Genomic DNA, 18364 nt, shown 5'->3' on the forward strand with positions numbered 1-18364 from the left:
GGGCTACAGGTACTAGAGGAGGCGGAGAGTCCTAGCCTTGGGGCCTGGGCTAAGACGGGGGTTTACGTCCTGGAGGCGACTACAGAAGCCCCGCCTCCGCCTCACGTCATAAAGCCTCGAGGGCGGGCTTGTCAGAACTCCAACCAATCCTCAAAGGGGCCAATACGTCCGTTTTTCTACATTGACCGATCAGAGCCTAGTAGGGGCGGGACGCGTCTGGCTTTTTCTGTCTTCCCTCCCACAGAGTGACGCAAACACGCGGGGCCGGGATTCTCCTATCGCCAACTAATCATCAACGGAAACCTTCTGTCTGTCTTTTTACTCTCGCCAATCAGAAGCCGGAGTAGGTTGGACGCATTTGGTTTTTCCTTGGGCTGCCACTGTGGCCCCACCCCGTTCCTCCGTCGCCTCACACTGCTGCGTTTACGCCTGCGTGTGGGGGCGTGGTCTGTGGTGACGACGCATATAAAAGTGGGCGTCGGCGCCGGCGCCATTTTGCGAACGGCGAGCAGCGGCGGCGGCGCGGGAAGTGCAGCGGAGGTTTTTGCTGGTTTCGGACCCCAGCGGCCGGATGGTGAAATCCTCCCTGCAGCGGATCCTCAACAGCCACTGCTTCGCCAGAGAGAAGGAAGGGGACAAACGCAGCGCCACGCTTCACGCCAGCCGCACCATGCCGCTTCTAAGTCAGCACAGCCGCGGCGGCTGCAGCAGCGAGAGGTGAGAGCCCTGCCCCCGCTGCCGCGAACCTTCCAGAAACAGCGTCCGCGTAGGCCCCAGAGGGAAGCGCAGGACGCGCAGGCCCGGAGCGGGGTCGGCCTCCGGCGCCAGATAAGTCTCGGCAGCGCGAGATCCGCCCCTTTGTGGCGGCCACAATCGCGCCGGGGGCGGGGCGGGGCGGGGCCTGTGGAGCGGGTCGCGGACTCGGATTTGGGATTCGAGTGGAATTAGGGAGTCTCAGGTTGAGGAATAGGGTTTGGTTTAATTGGAGGACGGGGAACATTTCGCGAAAATGTAGGATTCGATTTTGGGTTCGAATCAGATTCGGGGGTTGTGAGTTGAGCCTAAGATTTGGGGAGGGAATCTGAGAAGAGATTGGAGACTCGAATTTGGGGTCTGCCTGTCGGATATGTGAGCTAGTTCTAATGTCAGGTGGCGAAGTGTCTGTGGTTACATGGAGGGCGTTCGGGTAATAAATCGTATGCTATGTAGAGGTGGGACTCGTCCCGGTGTTGGAGTTCTTTGCAGAATACTGGGATTTTGGGTGCTGTTGGGGAGGAATCCTATTATATACTTGGGTACATGTTGAGGACTCATTTCTTGGTGGGAGAGTAGGATCAGATTTGGTGTGTTGAGAAAGAAACTTGTGTCGGTTTAGGAAGTCACAGGTGGGGAGGCTGGGATGAGGTTTAGGTTGGATTTGGTGATTGCGTGTTGAGGGCTCCAATACTTTGGAGGGATTTGGGTCAGAATTAGAAGGACCTTGAAAGTGGTCAGGCTTGGGGGCTCACAGAGCTATCTTGGGGGACATGGAGGTGGTGTGGTGTGGTGAGTATGATGTGAGGTGACCTTAATCCCTGGTCCACTTGGCAGTTAAAAGTCTGCAGTGGGTGGGATGGAGGGTATCACTTGAAGGGTACAGAATGGGGACTAGTTTGGGAAGGGCATCGATATAGGTGGTAGGAACTTTGGATATAGGCTGTGCAGACCCCTATAGAGTGGCAGTAGGGAAGAGAGGAGGCTTGGGGTTGTCTTGACTCCAGAGCATGAGTAGTTAGTGAGGTAGAGCTTTGGGGCCACTGGTAGCTGCTGACCAGAGGGTAGGAAGGAGTGAGTGACCTGGTGTGAAGGGAGGGTTGGCAGCATGGAGTGGGATGGGCCAGAGTGTTGAGATGACACTGCCTGAGGCCTGTCTTGCTACAAAAGGGGCTGAGCCACACAGGTGAGGGGGCAGTGACTTGGGTTGACTGTTGTCAATGGCTCTTGAGTGGGAAGCCCTGGGAAGCCCGGGCACTTAATTATTGCCGCTGCTGCCACCTGAGCATTGTTTCCTGCAGTTCTAGGGTTGCCCTTAATTGCTGTAGTAACCTGGGTCCGGGGCCTCGGTGGTGCTCCTGATGTCCCTCACCCACCCCTGAAGATCCCAGGTGGGCGAGGGAACAGTCAGCGGGATCACAGTCTTTCAGCTAGCATCCTGTACTCCGTGAGTACCTGTGGAGAGCCCGGGGGTGCCTGGCACTGGCAAAGTAAGCTGGCCATCCTGACAACCCTGCTCCCCTAGGACGAGCGGCTGAATGTGACAGAGGAGCCGACGTCTAACGACAAGACCAGGGTCCTGAGCATCCAGTCCACGCTCACGGAGGCCAAGCAGGTCACCTGGAGGGCGGTGTGGAGTGGTGGTGGCCTCTACATCGAGCTCCCAGCTGGACCTCTGCCTGAGGGCAGTAAGGACAGGTAGGCCACTTCCCCTTGGGGCCGTAGGGGATCTGGGGTCTGGGCACAGGTGGCTAATGACTCCATGCTTCATTCAGTTTTGCAGCTCTCCTAGAGTTCGCAGAGGAGCAACTCCAGGCTGACCACGTTTTCATCTGCTTCCCCAAGAACCGTGAGGACAGAGGTTGGTATTGCTGGGGAGGGTCCTGGGGAGGGGAGCTCTGGCACCCCAACCTCTGACCCTATGTCTTCCCACAGCCGCCCTACTCCGAACCTTCAGCTTTCTTGGCTTTGAGATTGTGAGACCCGGGCATCCCCTCGTCCCCAAGAGACCCGACGCTTGCTTCATGGTCTACACTCTGGAGAGAGAGGACCCGGGTGAGGAGGACTAGGTGCCAGCCCTGCCCAGTGTCCCTGCGCCCTCTCCTGGGTTAGTCCACATGTCGTGATTGTGCAGAATAAACGCTCACTCCATTAGCGGGGTGCTTCTTCGAGCTGAATGCTGTGTTTGTCACACTCAAGTGTTGGCTTTAATTCTAAATAAAGGTTTCTATTTTACTTTTTTATTGCTGTTTAAGATGGTCAGGTGACCTGTGCTATAGCAGCCTCCTTTGAAGTCTGGAAAAATAGTGTCACCTCCCCTGGCTCAAATCCAATAAAGTGATCTCGTTCATTGGCTGTGTCTTGTGTCCTGCTGCTGGGTCTAGGTTGGGCCCCTGGAAGCTCTGGCCCAGAGAGGGTTCAGTCACTCCTGAGTCTATGCTTAAGTGGGTGGTAGGGCTGGGGTGTTGTGGACATTTGAGCTTTGGGGGTCTGTGACTGCTCCTCAGGCAACTGGCTAAAAGTGGCTGAGGTAGAACAGCATCGCCTTTGCGGGGGATGAGGTGGGGAGAGGCTGGCCAGGGGCTGTGTGTGCTCAGCTACCTGAGCTATAGACATGGATGCTTTGCCCACTGGAGCGGTACAGGAGTGGAACTGGGTTGCAGACAGGGTATAGGAGTTAAGATGTGGCATTAGTGTTTGCAGTGAATTAGAGCCAGCATGGATGAACCAGGAGATGGGCCAGTAAACTGGCAGGCCTGGGGGAGCATTGGAGTCCTGGGGTTGCTCAGGAATAGGACAGGTCCCACAGCTGCTGCTGTGTAAGCCCCTCCACCCCCATTGCTGTGGTGTGTTTGGGAAACTAGGACACAGAATAAGCTCTGTCCAAGAAAGGGACTAAGGCAACACTGTAGTGTCATTTTAGGCTACTGAGATCCTGAGTGTACAGGCCTCATGTGTCACATGGAGCCCACAACCTCAGGGACAAGTGGACAGACCAGGAGAATTTGGTTACAGGAAGCAGTGGACATACCAGGAGAACTTGGTTATAGGAAGCATGTGGAAGTAGCTGGGTAGGGAGTGTTGGAGGTGGGAGGAAGGCTGAGGTTAGACTGTTGCAGTGGCCAGGCAGACCTGAGAATATCTCCCCCCCCTCCTGTGCACATGGGGGTACTGTGGGATCACACATCCTGCTGTCCGATCACAGAAATGGCTGCCTATCTTCATGGAGACCTGAGCAGGGACAGCAACACAACCTCTTTTGCTTTGTTTTGTTTCAGGTAGCCTTAGCTAGTTTCCTTTGTGGCCAAATATGACCTAGAATTCATAATCTTCCTGTTCCTGAGTGCTGGGGTGATGGGCATGTGCCACTACCCCAGCTCTTTTTGTTTTAATTTAGTAGTAATGTATGGTTGCCTGGGGATCCTGGTAGATTTTAGTCAACATGGTCACACTGTAACACCAAAAGCAGCTGCCAGGGTCTTAGGAACTCAGCTGTGTAAGAGCCACCAATCAGATTATGGGTGTTGTACCCCAATTGGTCCTTACCAATCAAGGACCTGATAGTTGAAGCCTTGTGGGACAGGTCAGCTGCATTCCCCAGTGTACAGTGTTCCCTTCCCATGGCCACTCTCAGAAATACCAACAAGGACATATGCCTGTTCTCCCAGTACCTAGAGGGCTTGAGTTCCATGCCAGCCTGGTTTACACAGCCAGACTGCGAAGCGAAAAGGCTTGAGGATAGTCTGAGGACCAGGAGCGCCCTGTGAGCTTGACAGCCCTTTTCATTCAGAAACCTCAGGTAGGAGACAGTCACCCCCTGTCTCAGGGGAGGTGCCACGCTCCCAAAAAGGTGTGGTAGCAGGTGGTAGCAGACACATGCCCTGTAGCCTCATTGGGTAGCAGGAGCAAAGAGGCTGCTAAGTGACCAGCCCGACTGCCGGCCACCCCAACAAAACCAAAAGACCCTGTGCTCACTCCCGCCCCCATCTCTCACTTCCCTGCCTCTTGAGACAGTCTTGTCTCACTGTGTAGCTCTTAACTGGCATGGAACTGGCTGTGTAGACCAAGATAGCCACAAAGATCCACTTGCCTCTGCCTCTCCAGTACTGGAGTTACAGGTGAACACCACCATGCCTGGCTTCTTTTATTTTTTTTTTTTTAATTGTATGTGCAAGTACGTGTGTGCCATGTGCAGGGAGTTGCCTGAGAAGACGATGGGCAACTGGCGGCTGGAGTTAACAGACTTGTGTTGGGCCAAAGTCTGCTGTGTGTGCTCTTAACCACTGACCCATCTCCAGCTGGCCGAACGTGCGAGCTCTTAACCGTGCACTTCACCTTTGAGCTCTCTCCAGCCCTTGACTTGTGCTCCTGATAAACTCAGGGTTTCACATGCTGGTCACGCCCCCCAACCCCTCATTGGCGCATTCTAGGCAGGGCCTCCAGCTCCTGACCACACCCCTAGCTTCCTCAAGGGGATTTTAAGCCGGCCCTCTCCACTGACCACACCCCCAGTCCCTCACTGGGGATTCTAAGTGGGAGCTCCACCTCTGACCACGCCCCGTCCCCGTTGCTGGGGTTTCTAGGTGGGGCTGCCTCAGTATCCCAAATAGCTGGGATAACAGGCTTGGACCACAAGTTGGGAATATGTTTTCTTGTTTGGACCATAAAGTGCCCCTGTACAGAGCATCTGCCTTCTGGCCTAGAACAGTGAGTGCCCAGGCTTCTTCCTGGGCCCAGGGAGCTGCTCCAGCCAGTCTCCTGAGCGCTGCCTGCAGATGGTGAGATGAACTGGCCAGGAAGGAACTGCTATTTCAGTAGCTACCTGTGTGTGACTAGAGTTGCTCTTGCTGTCCTGGGGATGTGGGGGCACATGTACGCAGTGCATGTACACAAGTAGGTTGGAAACTGAAGTTGTTTGCTCCAAGGACCCTCTGAGATGGAGGTGACACCTGGACTCAAGATCTCTGATAGAGGGGCTGGTGAGATGGCTCAGTGGGTAAGAGCACCCGACTGCTCTTCTGAAGGTCCAGAGTTCAAATCCCAGCAACCACATGGTGGCTCACAACCATCTGTAATGAGATCTGATTCCCTCTTCTGGTGTGTCTGAAGACAGCTACAGTGTACTTACATATAATAAATAAATAAATCTTTAAAAAAAAAAAAAGATCTCTGACAGAACCTTGGTGCTGTGTGGTCATGGGGGGCTACATGCCCACTCCGGCTTGTTTTCTCACCTGTGGAACAGGAATGTCAGGCATCTTTCAGGATACTAGTTTGAGATGGATTGGGACACAACGTCCAGCCCAGGGGGTACCAGGAGGACACACGTAGAGATAGATGAACCACTATATATATATATATACACAGGGCTCAGTCCCAGAGAACTCAGCCCCTAAGCTGGGCAAGTGCTTGTAGCAGCAACCCAGGCCCCCTCGAAAAAGGAGTGCCAGACTTAGGCAGATAAACCAGACCCAGAGTGGAGCTGGACCATCCCAGGGCTACCCCTCACCTCTAGCATCCTGGAGGATGGAACATTGTGGAAACAGAAACCAGAAGGTCAGATTCTGAAGTGAGCAGGCGTAGGGCAGGGGCAAGGGGGGGTGCAAAGATGGGCATGGTGGCTTTCACTTGTCATCCAGCACCCCAAAAGGGTGGGGGAAGCGCAAGAATCTGGAGTTCAAGGTCAGCTTCAGTTACATAGTACGTTTGAGACCAGCCTGGGCTACATAAATTTCTGTTAAAAAATAATGGCTCAAATAATACATGATAAGAATGCAGGCTGGGGTCTTTTAGCCAAGTGCTCCAGTGACTTCTATTTAGGGAAGAATCTGGCAGAGGCAGCTCAGCCTGGGCCTTGGCTTCCCTGGGTTCCTGTTGGTGGGCCACTCAGGAAGTCCCGGTGCCTCTGTCTAATCCAGAGCACATGGACTGTCCTCAGTGAGCTTCCCAGCCCTGTCCTGCCCTGCTGTGTGGCCATGGGAAAAATCACTGTCACACACCTGCTGATAACACCAAGTGTCTGAGGTGCTAGGGATAGAATCGGCCTCCTGCATGGGAGGTGAGCCCCAGCTTCAGCCCTAAGTCCCGTTTGTTACATAGCTGAAGCTGGCCACCTGTCCCACCTCCAGTGCTGGGCTGCCCTGTGCATCTCTGTGAACATCATGACCGACTCTGTTGCCCACAGCTTCTCCCCCAGGTCACCCTAGCTATCAGAGCCACACAGCTTCCCAACCTCAAAGGAGGGACCCAGCCACTCCAACAACCACCCCACCCCTCCTATGGGAATAATAATATCTAAACGTCTGACTTTTGTATTAAATCAGCTTGTTTAATTGGATTTCAGTCAAACACAGCAGGTGAGGATAGAGGTTGTTGGGACTGGGGAACCCCGATGTAATGTTCTGACACTTTGTGAACTCTAACCCTACCGGGAGTGCACCCCTTCTGTCTTTTAATAACTCTAAAGGCACTTGGATTTCGTTGGTTGTTGTTTTGAGGGCCCTGGGGTTGCCATAGCAACAGGGGCTAAGAGGACAGTCCAGGACAAAGAGGTCGATCTTGTCAGGCTCAGGGATAGAGTCTGAAAATGCCAATCAACCCAGTCATTCGTGTCCTGTCGATCAGTTTGTATGTGATGGGAAAGTCGGGGGGGGGCAAGACCAAAGGGTCCCCGTGTTCCCAGTCCAGTTCAGACTAGCCAAGCTTGATCTGGGTCTTTCATTGCATTAGGTTGCCTCCTTCCTGTCTGGACACACTCATGAGGGCACACAGGGCGAAGGCTACAGGCTCAGACTTGTTCTGTAAAGGAAGACACAGGGTCCCAGTGGACCACAGACATTGTAGCTGGACAAGTAGGAAGAGAGCTGCAGCCTGTCTTACCATATGTCCAGGGGGTCAGTTGGCCAATTCCCACAAAGTGCCCCCTGTCCCTTCTTTCAACAGTGTCCTAACTGTGACCGGGCAGAGGTGACACTGGGGAGGAACTTAGATGGGGTAGGCTAGTGGATCATGACCTGGCCTTGTCACAATCAACTGGCCCTGCCTGCTCACCCCTGCAGCAGTCCACTTTCCCTGCAGAGCAGCAAAGTGGATGTGGTGGCCTGAGAGGCACTCCTAGGACCCAGGGCAGCCAGCTCTCCTGCAAGCAGATGTCCAGTATGGCAAGGCAGGGTGGAGGGACCTCTAGGGGACATGGGGACATGGCTTCTCCTGGCAGGTGGCCTCCTGGGCCTGAAGTTCCTGGTGGGATGGAAAGTGGTGGGAACAGGGCTCCCGAGGTGACTGTGAGCCTCTCTGCAGGGTCTGGGGTAGCCCTGGGTACCCGAGCAGTGGTGGACAGGAGCTGGGCCGGTGCATTCCCAGGTCCCTACTGCAGTCCTGGGCCCTGTGTGAGACACAGGTCACAATGAGCGGAGGAGACAGCCACTGCAAGCACGGTGTGTCTGTGTCCCCAGGCATCTGGGGACGTGACTTCTGAGTAAGGGCACAGGGAGGACCCTGGACTTTGGAGCCACAGCCTGCACCTGCATAAGAAACCATGGACCCTGAGTGTCCCCAGCCACTTTGGGTCTTAGCACAGCAGCCACAGCAGAGGGTGGGAAAGACACGTTGAAACCCTTAGAAAATACTTCAGGAACTGCAAAAGATGTGATCTGCTCAAAAACAGTCCCGCAGATGTCTACAAAAATGAGAAAGTTCTGCTTGTGAGCTGACTTGCAGTCACCTCCATGCCTACCCCCTGGGAAAAATATGCATAGGTGGAAATTATCTGGGACTGGACGGAGGTTTGAACGGTCCGGCTCACACAGCCCACCGTGGGATCGGCTCAGATCATCTTCATGTTGAACTTGCGCGCGCCACCCTGGCCAGCCGCAGCCGCCGGACCGTCCACCTTGCGGAAGGAATATTCCACAGAGAAGTTATTCTTGTGCTGTCCGCGGCCACGGCTCCACACAAAAAGCAGCAGAAAACAGAAGAGGACCACGCCCAGGAAGGTGATGCACCCCATGGCGGTGGACACAAGAATGGTGGTGAGGTCCAGCGGGAACCGGACGCCCACCTGCGTCTCGTTGTGCCCATCGCCCTGGGTCCGGTTGGCGGCCGGCTGGACGGTCAAGGTGGCGAAATAAGTGTCGTTACCCCCGGCGTTGCTGGCCACACACGTGTAGGTACCACTGTCCTGGGGCCGCGTGTCCGCGATGGCCAGGGTGCCCCCAGGCAGCACGCGTGCCCGGCCCCGGCTGGCAGCCGTAACCGAGTGGTGCTGGGGCGTCACCCAGGCCACCGTGGGCGCGGGCTCACCTTCAGCGCGGCACAGAAAGCGCACGTCGTCGCCCTCGGTGGCGGTCACATGCTGCAGCCGTCTCTCCCGGATCTTGGGCTTGCGGCACACGAAGTACTCGAAGAGCACAGAGTCGGGGAGATTGTGCAGGGCGTCGCCGCGCACCTCGGCGGGGGTGGCACAGGCGGGGAGCCTGCCGTCGAAGTTCAGGGTCTTCCGCCTCTGCACGATCCACAGCAGGCGACAGTCGCAGGCCAACGGGTTGCCGTCCACGCGCAGCGTCTCGAGCGTGTTCACCGAGTGGAACGTGTTCTCTTCCAGTGTGGACAGCAGGTTGTCCGAAAGGTTGAGCAGGCGGATCTGTCGCAGCCCCACGAAGGCCTGCGGCTCGATGACGGCCAGCAGGGCTCCTGCTAGGTGCAGTTCACGCAGACGCACCAGGTCTCTGAAGGAGCCGCGTGGCACCATGCTGATGGGGTTGTGCGACAGGTTGAGGCACGTGAGGTGGGCCTGCTGTCGCAGCGCAGCGGCCGGTACAGCCGTGATATTGGTGTGTGTGATGGACAACGACGTGAGGTTCAGCCCACGCAGACTGCCCGGGGCCACCTCCTCCAGCAGCGGCCAGTTGTCGATCTCCAGATGCGAGAGTCCTGGAAGCTTCTGGAAATTCTGGTCCTCCAGGGCGGCGATGGCCAGGTGGCGCAGGCGCAGAGCGCCCAAGCCCCGCAGGTGACCCAGCGACTCCGGGGACAGTGATGTGAGATTGCAGCGCTCCAGCGTGAGCTCAGCCAGCCCCAACAGCCCCGCAAAGGCCCTGCGGGAGATGAACACTAGGTCATTGTCGCCCACCTCCAGCCGCTGCAGGCTGCGCAGGTCCTGGAAGCTGAAATCCAGCAGGATGACCAGCTTGTTCTCGCTCAAATCCAGCAGTGTGAGGCTGTCCAGATGCGTGAACACGCCTGGCGGGATGAGCTTCAGCTGGTTGCCACGGAGACGCAGGACTCGCAGGCGGGGCAGGTTGGCGAAGGCCCCAGGTTCCACGTGGGCAATCACGTTATGGTTGAGGTCCAGCTCCTCCAGGGTGGGCAACGAGGCCAGGTCCCCAGGGTTCAGACAGCGGATGCGGTTGCGGCTCAGCTCCAGCATGCGAGTCTCGGCCGGGATGCCCTCGGGGATGGCTGTCAGCCTGCGGCGCCCACAGGCCACAGTGCGGGTGGATGCGGAGCACTCGCAGCGTGCGGGGCAGCCCGCGGCCAGGGGCGCTGTGGGCAGCAGCAGCAAGTGCAGGCCCAGCATGTGCAGCCAGCAGGTCATGGTGCAAGGTGTGGGGCCTAGGGCCACGCCAGCATAGTCCAGGACAGCTGGAATGGGAAGGGAGATAGACTTTATCAGTATCCACGGCGCCCAGCTAGACACAAGGACCCTGACCCATGACAGCACACCCAGCAAATCTCGACACAGATGTCCACAGTGACAGTACACATGATAGAAAACAAGGGCCCATGGATAGACAGCAGAACAAGTGGGGGTCATCCACTTTGGAGTATTACTACTCAGCCATGAAAGAGAATGAGGCTCTGACACACATCTGCAGGACCCTTGAGGACACTGTGCTCAGTGAGAGACCATGTAGTGGTCACTGAGACCATGTGGACTGGAAGGCCACATAGTGGGACTTCATGAAACACCCAGAACAGGTGGACGAAGTTTAAAACGAGTTCCCTTGTAGCTCAGGCTGGCCTCAAACCAGTTGGTAAGTAGCTGAGACTACCCTTGAAGATGGAGGCAGAGCTGGGTGATAAAGCAGACTGCTCAGACACTCCTGCAACTTGAGAAACAGGAAGATTCCTGCCTGACACCTCGGAGGAGCCAGGCCTAGTGAACACTGTTGTGTTTGGTTGTCCAGAGTCTGGTACTGTGACAGAGGACAACTCCCCTTCTGCAGAGACACAACTGGTGAGTCGTGATGACCCTCAGTGGCTGTGAGATAGATACTCTAGCTAGGACGGAGGAATAGCCAGATGCCCTAAGACAGGAATGAAGGCTAATGGAACTACTGGTGGGGACTGGGAGTGGGCAGGGGGCTAAAGATGCCAATAGATGCTAAGACATCTTGCAGTGTCGGCCTGACTAGACTGGACCAGTGTTTCAGGCAGCCTGACTGTAGCCCAGACCCAGGGGTCGAGGTAGCAGAGGGACAGCTGGACTGAACTGCCTGGCCTCTTTTGCAGCACAGTTTCCCATCTGCCAGGCAGCTATTTATGGCATGTTAACAGCTGAAGCCCCCCAGGCAAGACTACCGGCACCGAGCAGACTGGCAGCCCTGGCGATTGAGTATGCCAGGCTTGTGAGGAGGGACTGGAAGGCACAGGTGTGAAGGAGAGCCCCTGCCCGGAATCCCCCTGTGAGGGGGCTGGGGGCGTGGTCAGGGGGTGGAGCCCCGCCTAGGATCCCACCAGTGAGGGAACTAGGGGTGTGGCCAAGCATGGAGCTCCTGCATAGAATCCCTAGTAAGGAGCAGGAGGCATGGTCAGGGGTGGAGTCCCTCCCTTGAATCCTGTCTTCGCTTTCTCTGTCTTTCTGTGCTGTGTTCACCTGTGTGGAGCCCAGAGGTGAAGTCCTCTGCAGTCATCCTCAACCTTGTCTGAGACAAGGTCTGTCCGTGGGACCCGAAGTCCGATGATTGGGCTAGGCTGTTCAGCCACGAGCCCAGGGGTCCTCCTACTTCTTCAGTATTGCAATACTGTGCCCTCGTGCCAGCTTCTCTGTGGGGATTTGAACTCAGGTCTTCTGCTTTGTGCAACAGCACCTCATGACTGATACATCGCCATCACAGCGTCCTACAAGCTACACAGTGCTTAGTCCTTGAACCAGAGCACCTCGTGGACTTTGCTGCACATGTGTTTTGAAGTGGGACTTCAGGTAGCCCAGATTTGCCTGGAACCATCTATGTGGGTGGTCTTAAACACCTGATCTTTGTTTCTGCCTCTGGAGTCGCTAGGTTTAGAAAAGACCAGCCAGGTCTGGCAGAAAGTGCCTAGTACAGATAAGTCAAGTGTCTCTAGGTCGCTACCACTGAACCACTGCCTCCCCAGCTGATGCTGAAGGCCCCTGCATCCTCTCTAGCCCCGGCTTGTCAAACCTCCGCCACCAGATCCCTCCAGGGCGCTACCAGCAAGTGCTCTCTCTATAATTACTCCACTGGGCAGGGACAGCAGATCTCTTGAGCCAGCTCAGCAGGGGCCACTCAAAGGGTGACCTAGTTTTTCAACTCTAACCTCTCCTGGCAGGCCGGGCCCTGTCATCTCCTCTGCAGGGTGACAGAAAAGCTGCAGGGGTGGGGTGGGAGGGGGAAGAGTGGGCAGCTGTCTAAAGCCACTGCCAGCTTTCAGCTTGGACCCTGACCCTTCTTGCTGTGTGCCTGCAGGACCTTACCTGCCCCTTTCGGGTGTTTGCTGACTGGTATGTCAGGGTGGGAGCCTGGAGCCCCCCCCCCCATGGGTTTTCTCAGTGAGAGGGACAGTGGATGCCCTGGCAGGAGTACCAGGAGCCTGAGCATTGCTGTAGGGTTGGAGGCGATCACTGGCCCCTCGTGTTGAAGAACGCAGGCATGGAGAGGGTGTCCAGGGCACTAGGAATTGGGGTGGCTGGGTAGGCTGGTTTCTCTGTCCCCTCTCTTGCTCAGTGGCCTTGGGGGAGGGTGACTCACAAAGCCATCTCTCTGGGTCCTGAGCCCTGGTTGAATATGTCCCCCACTGAGGACTGGACTACTGTGTGGCTTTTTTTGTTGTTGCTGTAGACTCTGCCACACCAGAGCTCAGGCAGGTCTCAAACTGTCAGCAATCCTCCTGCCTCAGCCTCCTGATAGCTGACAAAGGAAAGGCAGTAGAACTGGCTAGTCATTTGTTGGCCTTGTGTCATGTGAGTCGCCCTGGGCTCCTCTAAATCCACCTCCAGGGACAGGGAGCCAAGAAAAGGGGTTGCTTTTCTCTACTCCCACTGATACCCCACCAGGTGCTGGTAGCTAGCTCCATCAAATAGAGACTTTCCAAATTGCTGGGAGCGGCAGCACACACCTGTTACCCCATTGCCCCAGCAGCTCAGGCAGGAGGATGGTGAATTTCAGGACAACCTGAAACTTAGTGAGACCCTCTCTCAAAATAAAAAATGGGAAGGACAGCCGGGCGTGGTGGCGCACGCCTTTAATCCCAGCACTCGGGAGGCAGAGGTAGGCAGATTTCTGAGTTCGAGGCCAGCTTGGTCTACAGAGTGAGTTCCAGGACAGCCAGAGCTACACAGAGAAACCCTGTCTCAAAAAACCACAAAAAAAAAAAAGAAAAACAAAACAACAACAACAACAAACTGGGAAGGAGTCTGAAGAGGCAGCTCTGTGGTCAGAGCTCTGCCAGCTCTGATGGGTTTGTTTCCCAGTACCCACGTGGCAGGTCACAAACTCTGAAACTCTATTTCCAGGGGACCTGATACCTTCTTCTGGTTTTCTGGGACACTACACACATGTGGTGCACAGTCAGACATGCAGGCAACATACTGTACATATAAAATAAATATATAAATCTGAGGGATAATTAGCCAGTCATGATGGCTCACATCTTTAGTTCTAGCACTTGGGAGGCAGAGGCAGGCAGATCTCTGTGAGCCTGCTCTACAAAGTGAGTTCTAGGACAGCCAGGGCTACACAGAGAAACCTTGTCTCAAACAAACAAACACCCAAACACCCAAACATCCAAAACAAAAACCCATACCCCAGTTGAGTTTTAAAAATTAAAATTAAAAAAAAAGAAGAAGAAGAAAGAAAAACAGGAAGAGAAAGCTGGAGTGTGGCTCACGAGTGGAGTCCCCCTTGGAATGCCCCGTGATGGTCTGGGGGCATGGTCAGGGGTCTAGCCTCAAACTCAGAAATCTGTCTACCTCTGCCTCCCAAGTTCTGGGATTAAAGGCATGCATGCGCCATCATTGCTCGGCTAAAAGGGAAACTTGTTCCAAAGGCCCCTCTGAGACTGTGCACCTGACCATAGGATAGCTGCCTCATGTAGCAGAATCTAGAATCTTTTGGCTTCTCTCTCACTCCACTACAGTGGAACCCTTGGTGCTGGACTGCCTGGGCTGGCTCATGCTTCCACCACTAAGGTGGCTCTCCGTGGGCTTCAGGGGTCTGGCAAGCCCAGTATGGACTCAGTGGAAGGAAGAGCCAAGCCTAAGGCTTCAAGGACACGACTCATTAATATGCATGAGAAGCCACCGCAGCGGCCTTGGCAGGGCCTGATTGCAGGGTCCAGCCTGCCCAGTCACTGTCCTCCCAGCCCATAGCTCAGGTCACCCTGGGATGGGGTCCATGATTTCACACAGACCTGCAGGGCCTCTAAGTACATTCTCAGATGACTCCTCCCTCACCCCGCCCACTCTCCAGCCCCCAGTTACCCACAAATCCACATCTGATTCTCCCATTCTGGACACTTCCAATCATGGTATTCCCACACCAGGTGGCCTACTGTGTCCCTGTAGTTCCCTGAGGGTGAGCAGACATAAAAAATACGGACAAATAAATGAACTGAAGGTTTGGAAAACCTTTCAGAGGAGAGCGAGTTCAGGGCTACAGGATGGTGAAGGGTGGCACCAAGGGATAGGGACACCCTGTCCCATGCATGGGTGGAGCAAAGGTATTCCCATTCAGCCTGGGACAATAGGGAGCCACGAAGAGATACAGAGCAGGAGAGCAGCTGATCACATACGCTTTATGAATCGCTCACTGCCAGGCCTGCCTGCCTGAGTTCCATTCCTGCATCCACACGGTATTAGAGGAGATCCGACTCCAATCAGTTATCCTCTGCCCTCCAGGGCTGTGTTCACATTTGCACACACACATAGTCCAGACGCCCAGGGTCAGAGTCTGCTCATCCAAGTCTCTGTGGGCAGAAAGCTGTTCATCTCTCACCAGCCTCAGCTTCCCAATTTGCAGAAGACCAAACGGGACCCCAGGGCTGGGGTGTTGTCCTCTGACTGGCCTGCTTCTAGACACTTCCACCAGGAGCTGCCTTGCTTAGGAGCAGGTCTTCAACTCACTCACTCTCATTCATTCATTCATTCATTCATTCATTCATTCATTCAACAAGCCCTAAGTAGACACCTGCTGTATGCCTACCGCTGACCTCAGTCTTAATGGAAATGGGACCATGGTGGTAGGGATTGGTCACCTCCTGGGTAGACAGGACATTGCCAATGAGCCCAAGCTGAGGACTGTCCTGGATTCTCAGGGGCCCAGTGTCACCTTGGAGTTGTGGGAAGGAAACAGGCAGGAAGGTGAGGCAGAAAGACTCCTAGACCTTGTGGTCCTGGATCCATGGAGGGAGAAGGGGCTGTGAGCCAAGGCCTGTGGGACCTCCACACCATGACACTGCTGGGGATGTCATGGGCCAGCCTGGGTCTTAGGAGGGAGTGTGTGTATGTGGCAGGTAGTGGTTTCTTCCAGCAGCCGGGAAACTTGTGCCCAGAGCCACCGGGGTTTGGAGGAGGGAGGGGTATGTGGCCTGGCAGCCAGGTGTTGTTTCTTGTTGATGGAAGGATGGTTTTGCTCCTCGCTCTGAGGTCTAACACCTGCCAAAGCCACACTGTAGGGGTCAGCTAGAGGTCCCCAAGGCCTACACCCATGCGACAGTCTGGAAAACAGAGGCCTCTCCTCCCAGCCTCCGAACTCTGACTACAGACAAAGAAGCCTAAGGGGAGGCAGAGCACTGCTGTGGAATCCTGGGTCCTTCTAGGCTGTGAGACACTGAGGCCCCGTCCGGGAAAGATGAGCCCGTGTGCTGGGGGTGACAAGCTTCATTGGCCTTCTGTCCTTCACCCCTCAGTCCCCTCTCCACAATAAGAGTGTAGGGATAAAGTGGGGTGAGGACAGGCCTGGCACACCCCCATACAGTACCCCCTCTCTGAGGTACACTTTTGGGAACACTCTCCCAGCCCCCCACCTCCAGGGCTGGTACATTCTCTGTCCTAGATCTCAGCCCTCCTGGGCCTTTAATCCATGACAATTCATTAAGGCCTAATTAGCCTCCATCTGCCATGGGTCCCTGGCCACTGTTTTGTGGGTGGGGGGCTCCTGACCCAATTTCCTTAATAGCCTGTGCCTGAGGGGAGTGGTGGGTTCCTCACTGCCCACCACAGCAGTGAAGGAGAGGAAGGTCCTAGACTGGCAAACACTTAATCCCCAATATGTGTTGTGCCTGCTCATCTGCTAGCCCCGAGAACAGAAATGGTGTCCTTCATGGGAGGGGAAGGAGATCAGGGGGGATCAGGGCTTGACCTCCTGGGGGGAGGTCGTTGCCAGGTTGGGGTGTCAATTGTAAGAAGGAATCAGGGACAGAAGAGCACCCAGGAAGCTGAGGGGACCCCTACTGAGCCTCCCACCCCATCCTGGGGTCCTGGGTACCTTCTTCCCACCCCACATCATCTGGGTGTCTGTGTGGAGGGCACCCCAGCTCACTCACCTGTGAGCATCTCCAGCTCTGTTTTTACTAAATCCTAACTCCTCATTGTTCTCAAGCTCAAGATTGACATGGGAGGTAGTGGGCGGCTCACCCGGGCTGCCCACATCGAACGCAGTAGCTCAGAAAGAGTTCTAAAAGGCTTCCTACCTGGTGAGCTGGGAGTGAGTCAGGCGTGCCCGGGGGAAGAGGCATAAAAACCTAGGCTTTGGGACCTTGTATGCTCCCACCCTTCAGGCACGATCACGTGCCTGGCTGCAACTGGGGGTGGATGGCAGCGGCCACCCCCACTCTACAGATGGAAACACTGAGGCCAGACGCGCATGCGTGCCACTCTGTTGGGAGCTGACAAAGGGACTCTTCAACTAGCTTCCCTGGTGGGGACCTGGGTGGATCTGGACTTGATACCCTGGTCCTGGGAGGAGGAGGTTGCCGGGATGGGTATCAATTGTAGGGAGGAACCAGGGACAGAAGAGCAATTAGGAAGCTGAGGAGACCCCCCCCACTGAGTTTCCCACCCCATCTTGGGTGTCTTCTTCCTCCCACTCCGCATCATCTGGGTGTCTGTGTTGAAAGAACACCCTAGGGGGAACTGACACCATTCTAAGCCTCCCTTGCAGCTCAGAGGTGAAGGGACCAGGGCTGAGCTTTTTGAACCCTCAAGTCCCCGAGGAATGTTGCTTCCAACCTGAGCCTCTCTACCTCATGTCATTCACCTCTTAACACCCTTCTTACAACCTTTATAGCCCGGTGCCTCCTGCAGGGAGCCCTCCTGGGTTACCCTCAGCCTGATACTTCTGTTCTTGCTAAAAGTCTCCAAGTTCCAAGCCCTAATAGCCTCTCCCTGTCACCAAAGGCAGGCATCAGATGTCCCACCCACCCACCAAGCCATCCGGAGCCACAGGGTCTCAGGCCCTGCCTGGGCTCTGGGTTCCCCTCCACACAGATCAAGAAGCCTCCTGGCACCGATACAGCTCCCCAAATGCATCAGACCACCAAGTTCTGAGTCCCCCCTGGGAGGAGGGACACCTGTGTCTTGGGAACTCTGGCATTAGGAGTCCTTGATCATAAGGTAGGGTAGGAACACTGCACCGTGTCCAACTGGAATCCAAGCTCTGAGCCTCTTAACTTGTTGAATAGGGCCCAGTGGCCTCTCTGGTCAGGCCCAGTGCCCAGGGGACACCGGGCCTGGCCTGTGGAATGGGATAGACAGACGCCCCCACCGCTGTGGCTGCTACTGGGACACAGGCTTGCCCAATGGCCCAGTGGGGGGCTCTGCCCAACACCCCAGCCCTTCTCCACGGGATCAAGACCCCCAAAATGTGTGAGTCCCGCGTGTAGACAACCCTACCCCCAATTCACCTCGTGCGCATCGCCCTGCACTGGCTGGCGGGGGATCTCAGGGCGCCCAGCCGCGGCTCCATAACCGGTGTCCCCCTGCCGCAGTGCGCATCACCACTCCACGTCCCCCAGGGTGCTCCTCTACATGCGCCCCTCGATCCCCTAGGCTCTGCATCTCTGGAGGCGGGGTAGACTCTGAAGTTTCCCCGGGGGGTGCAGAAGGGCTGGAAAGGAGCGTGCGTGGGGGGCCTGGAGGGGTCCCCGGACTGCAGCGCTGTCACTCACCTGGGCGGCTCCTCCTCGGACGGCGCGAGGGGCTGCTCGGAGCCGCCACCAGCCGCCGCCACGGCCGCCACTGCCACCGCCGCCGCCACCGCCACCTCCCGGGCTCCGCCGTGCGCGTCCCCGCCGCGCATCCCCGTGCGCATGGCCAGGGTGCGCGCGAGCTGCAAGGGGCGCGCGCGACAACACGTGTTGAAGCAGGTCTGGG

The 18364-nt window shown here is 56.0% G+C and overlaps 2 protein-coding genes across 2 annotated transcripts; one reads left to right on the forward strand and one right to left on the reverse strand.

Annotated features, from left to right (window-relative positions):
* Positions 1-475: 475 nt before the first annotated feature.
* On the forward strand, positions 476-3108 carry Oaz1 (ornithine decarboxylase antizyme 1). Its single transcript, XM_021174862.2, is given in 6 exon segments — positions 476-717; positions 2055-2112; positions 2114-2200; positions 2279-2451; positions 2529-2614; positions 2689-3108. Coding segments are annotated over 6 exon segments (684 nt in total). The 5' UTR covers positions 476-571; the 3' UTR covers positions 2823-3108.
* A 3952-nt stretch (positions 3109-7060) lies between these two features.
* Lingo3 (leucine rich repeat and Ig domain containing 3) lies at positions 7061-18251 on the reverse strand. The gene is made up of 2 exons (XM_021174784.1): positions 18160-18251; positions 7061-10395 (listed from the first exon to the last, which is right to left on the reverse strand). Exon 2 carries the CDS (start codon positions 10346-10348, stop codon positions 8579-8581), a length of 1770 nt encoding a protein of 589 aa, XP_021030443.1. The 5' UTR covers positions 10349-10395; positions 18160-18251; the 3' UTR covers positions 7061-8578.
* Positions 18252-18364: the final 113 nt, after the last annotated feature.

Source organism: Mus caroli, chromosome 10 (assembly GCF_900094665.2).
Source record: "Mus caroli chromosome 10, CAROLI_EIJ_v1.1, whole genome shotgun sequence".
Classification (NCBI taxonomy): domain Eukaryota; kingdom Metazoa; phylum Chordata; class Mammalia; order Rodentia; family Muridae; genus Mus; species Mus caroli.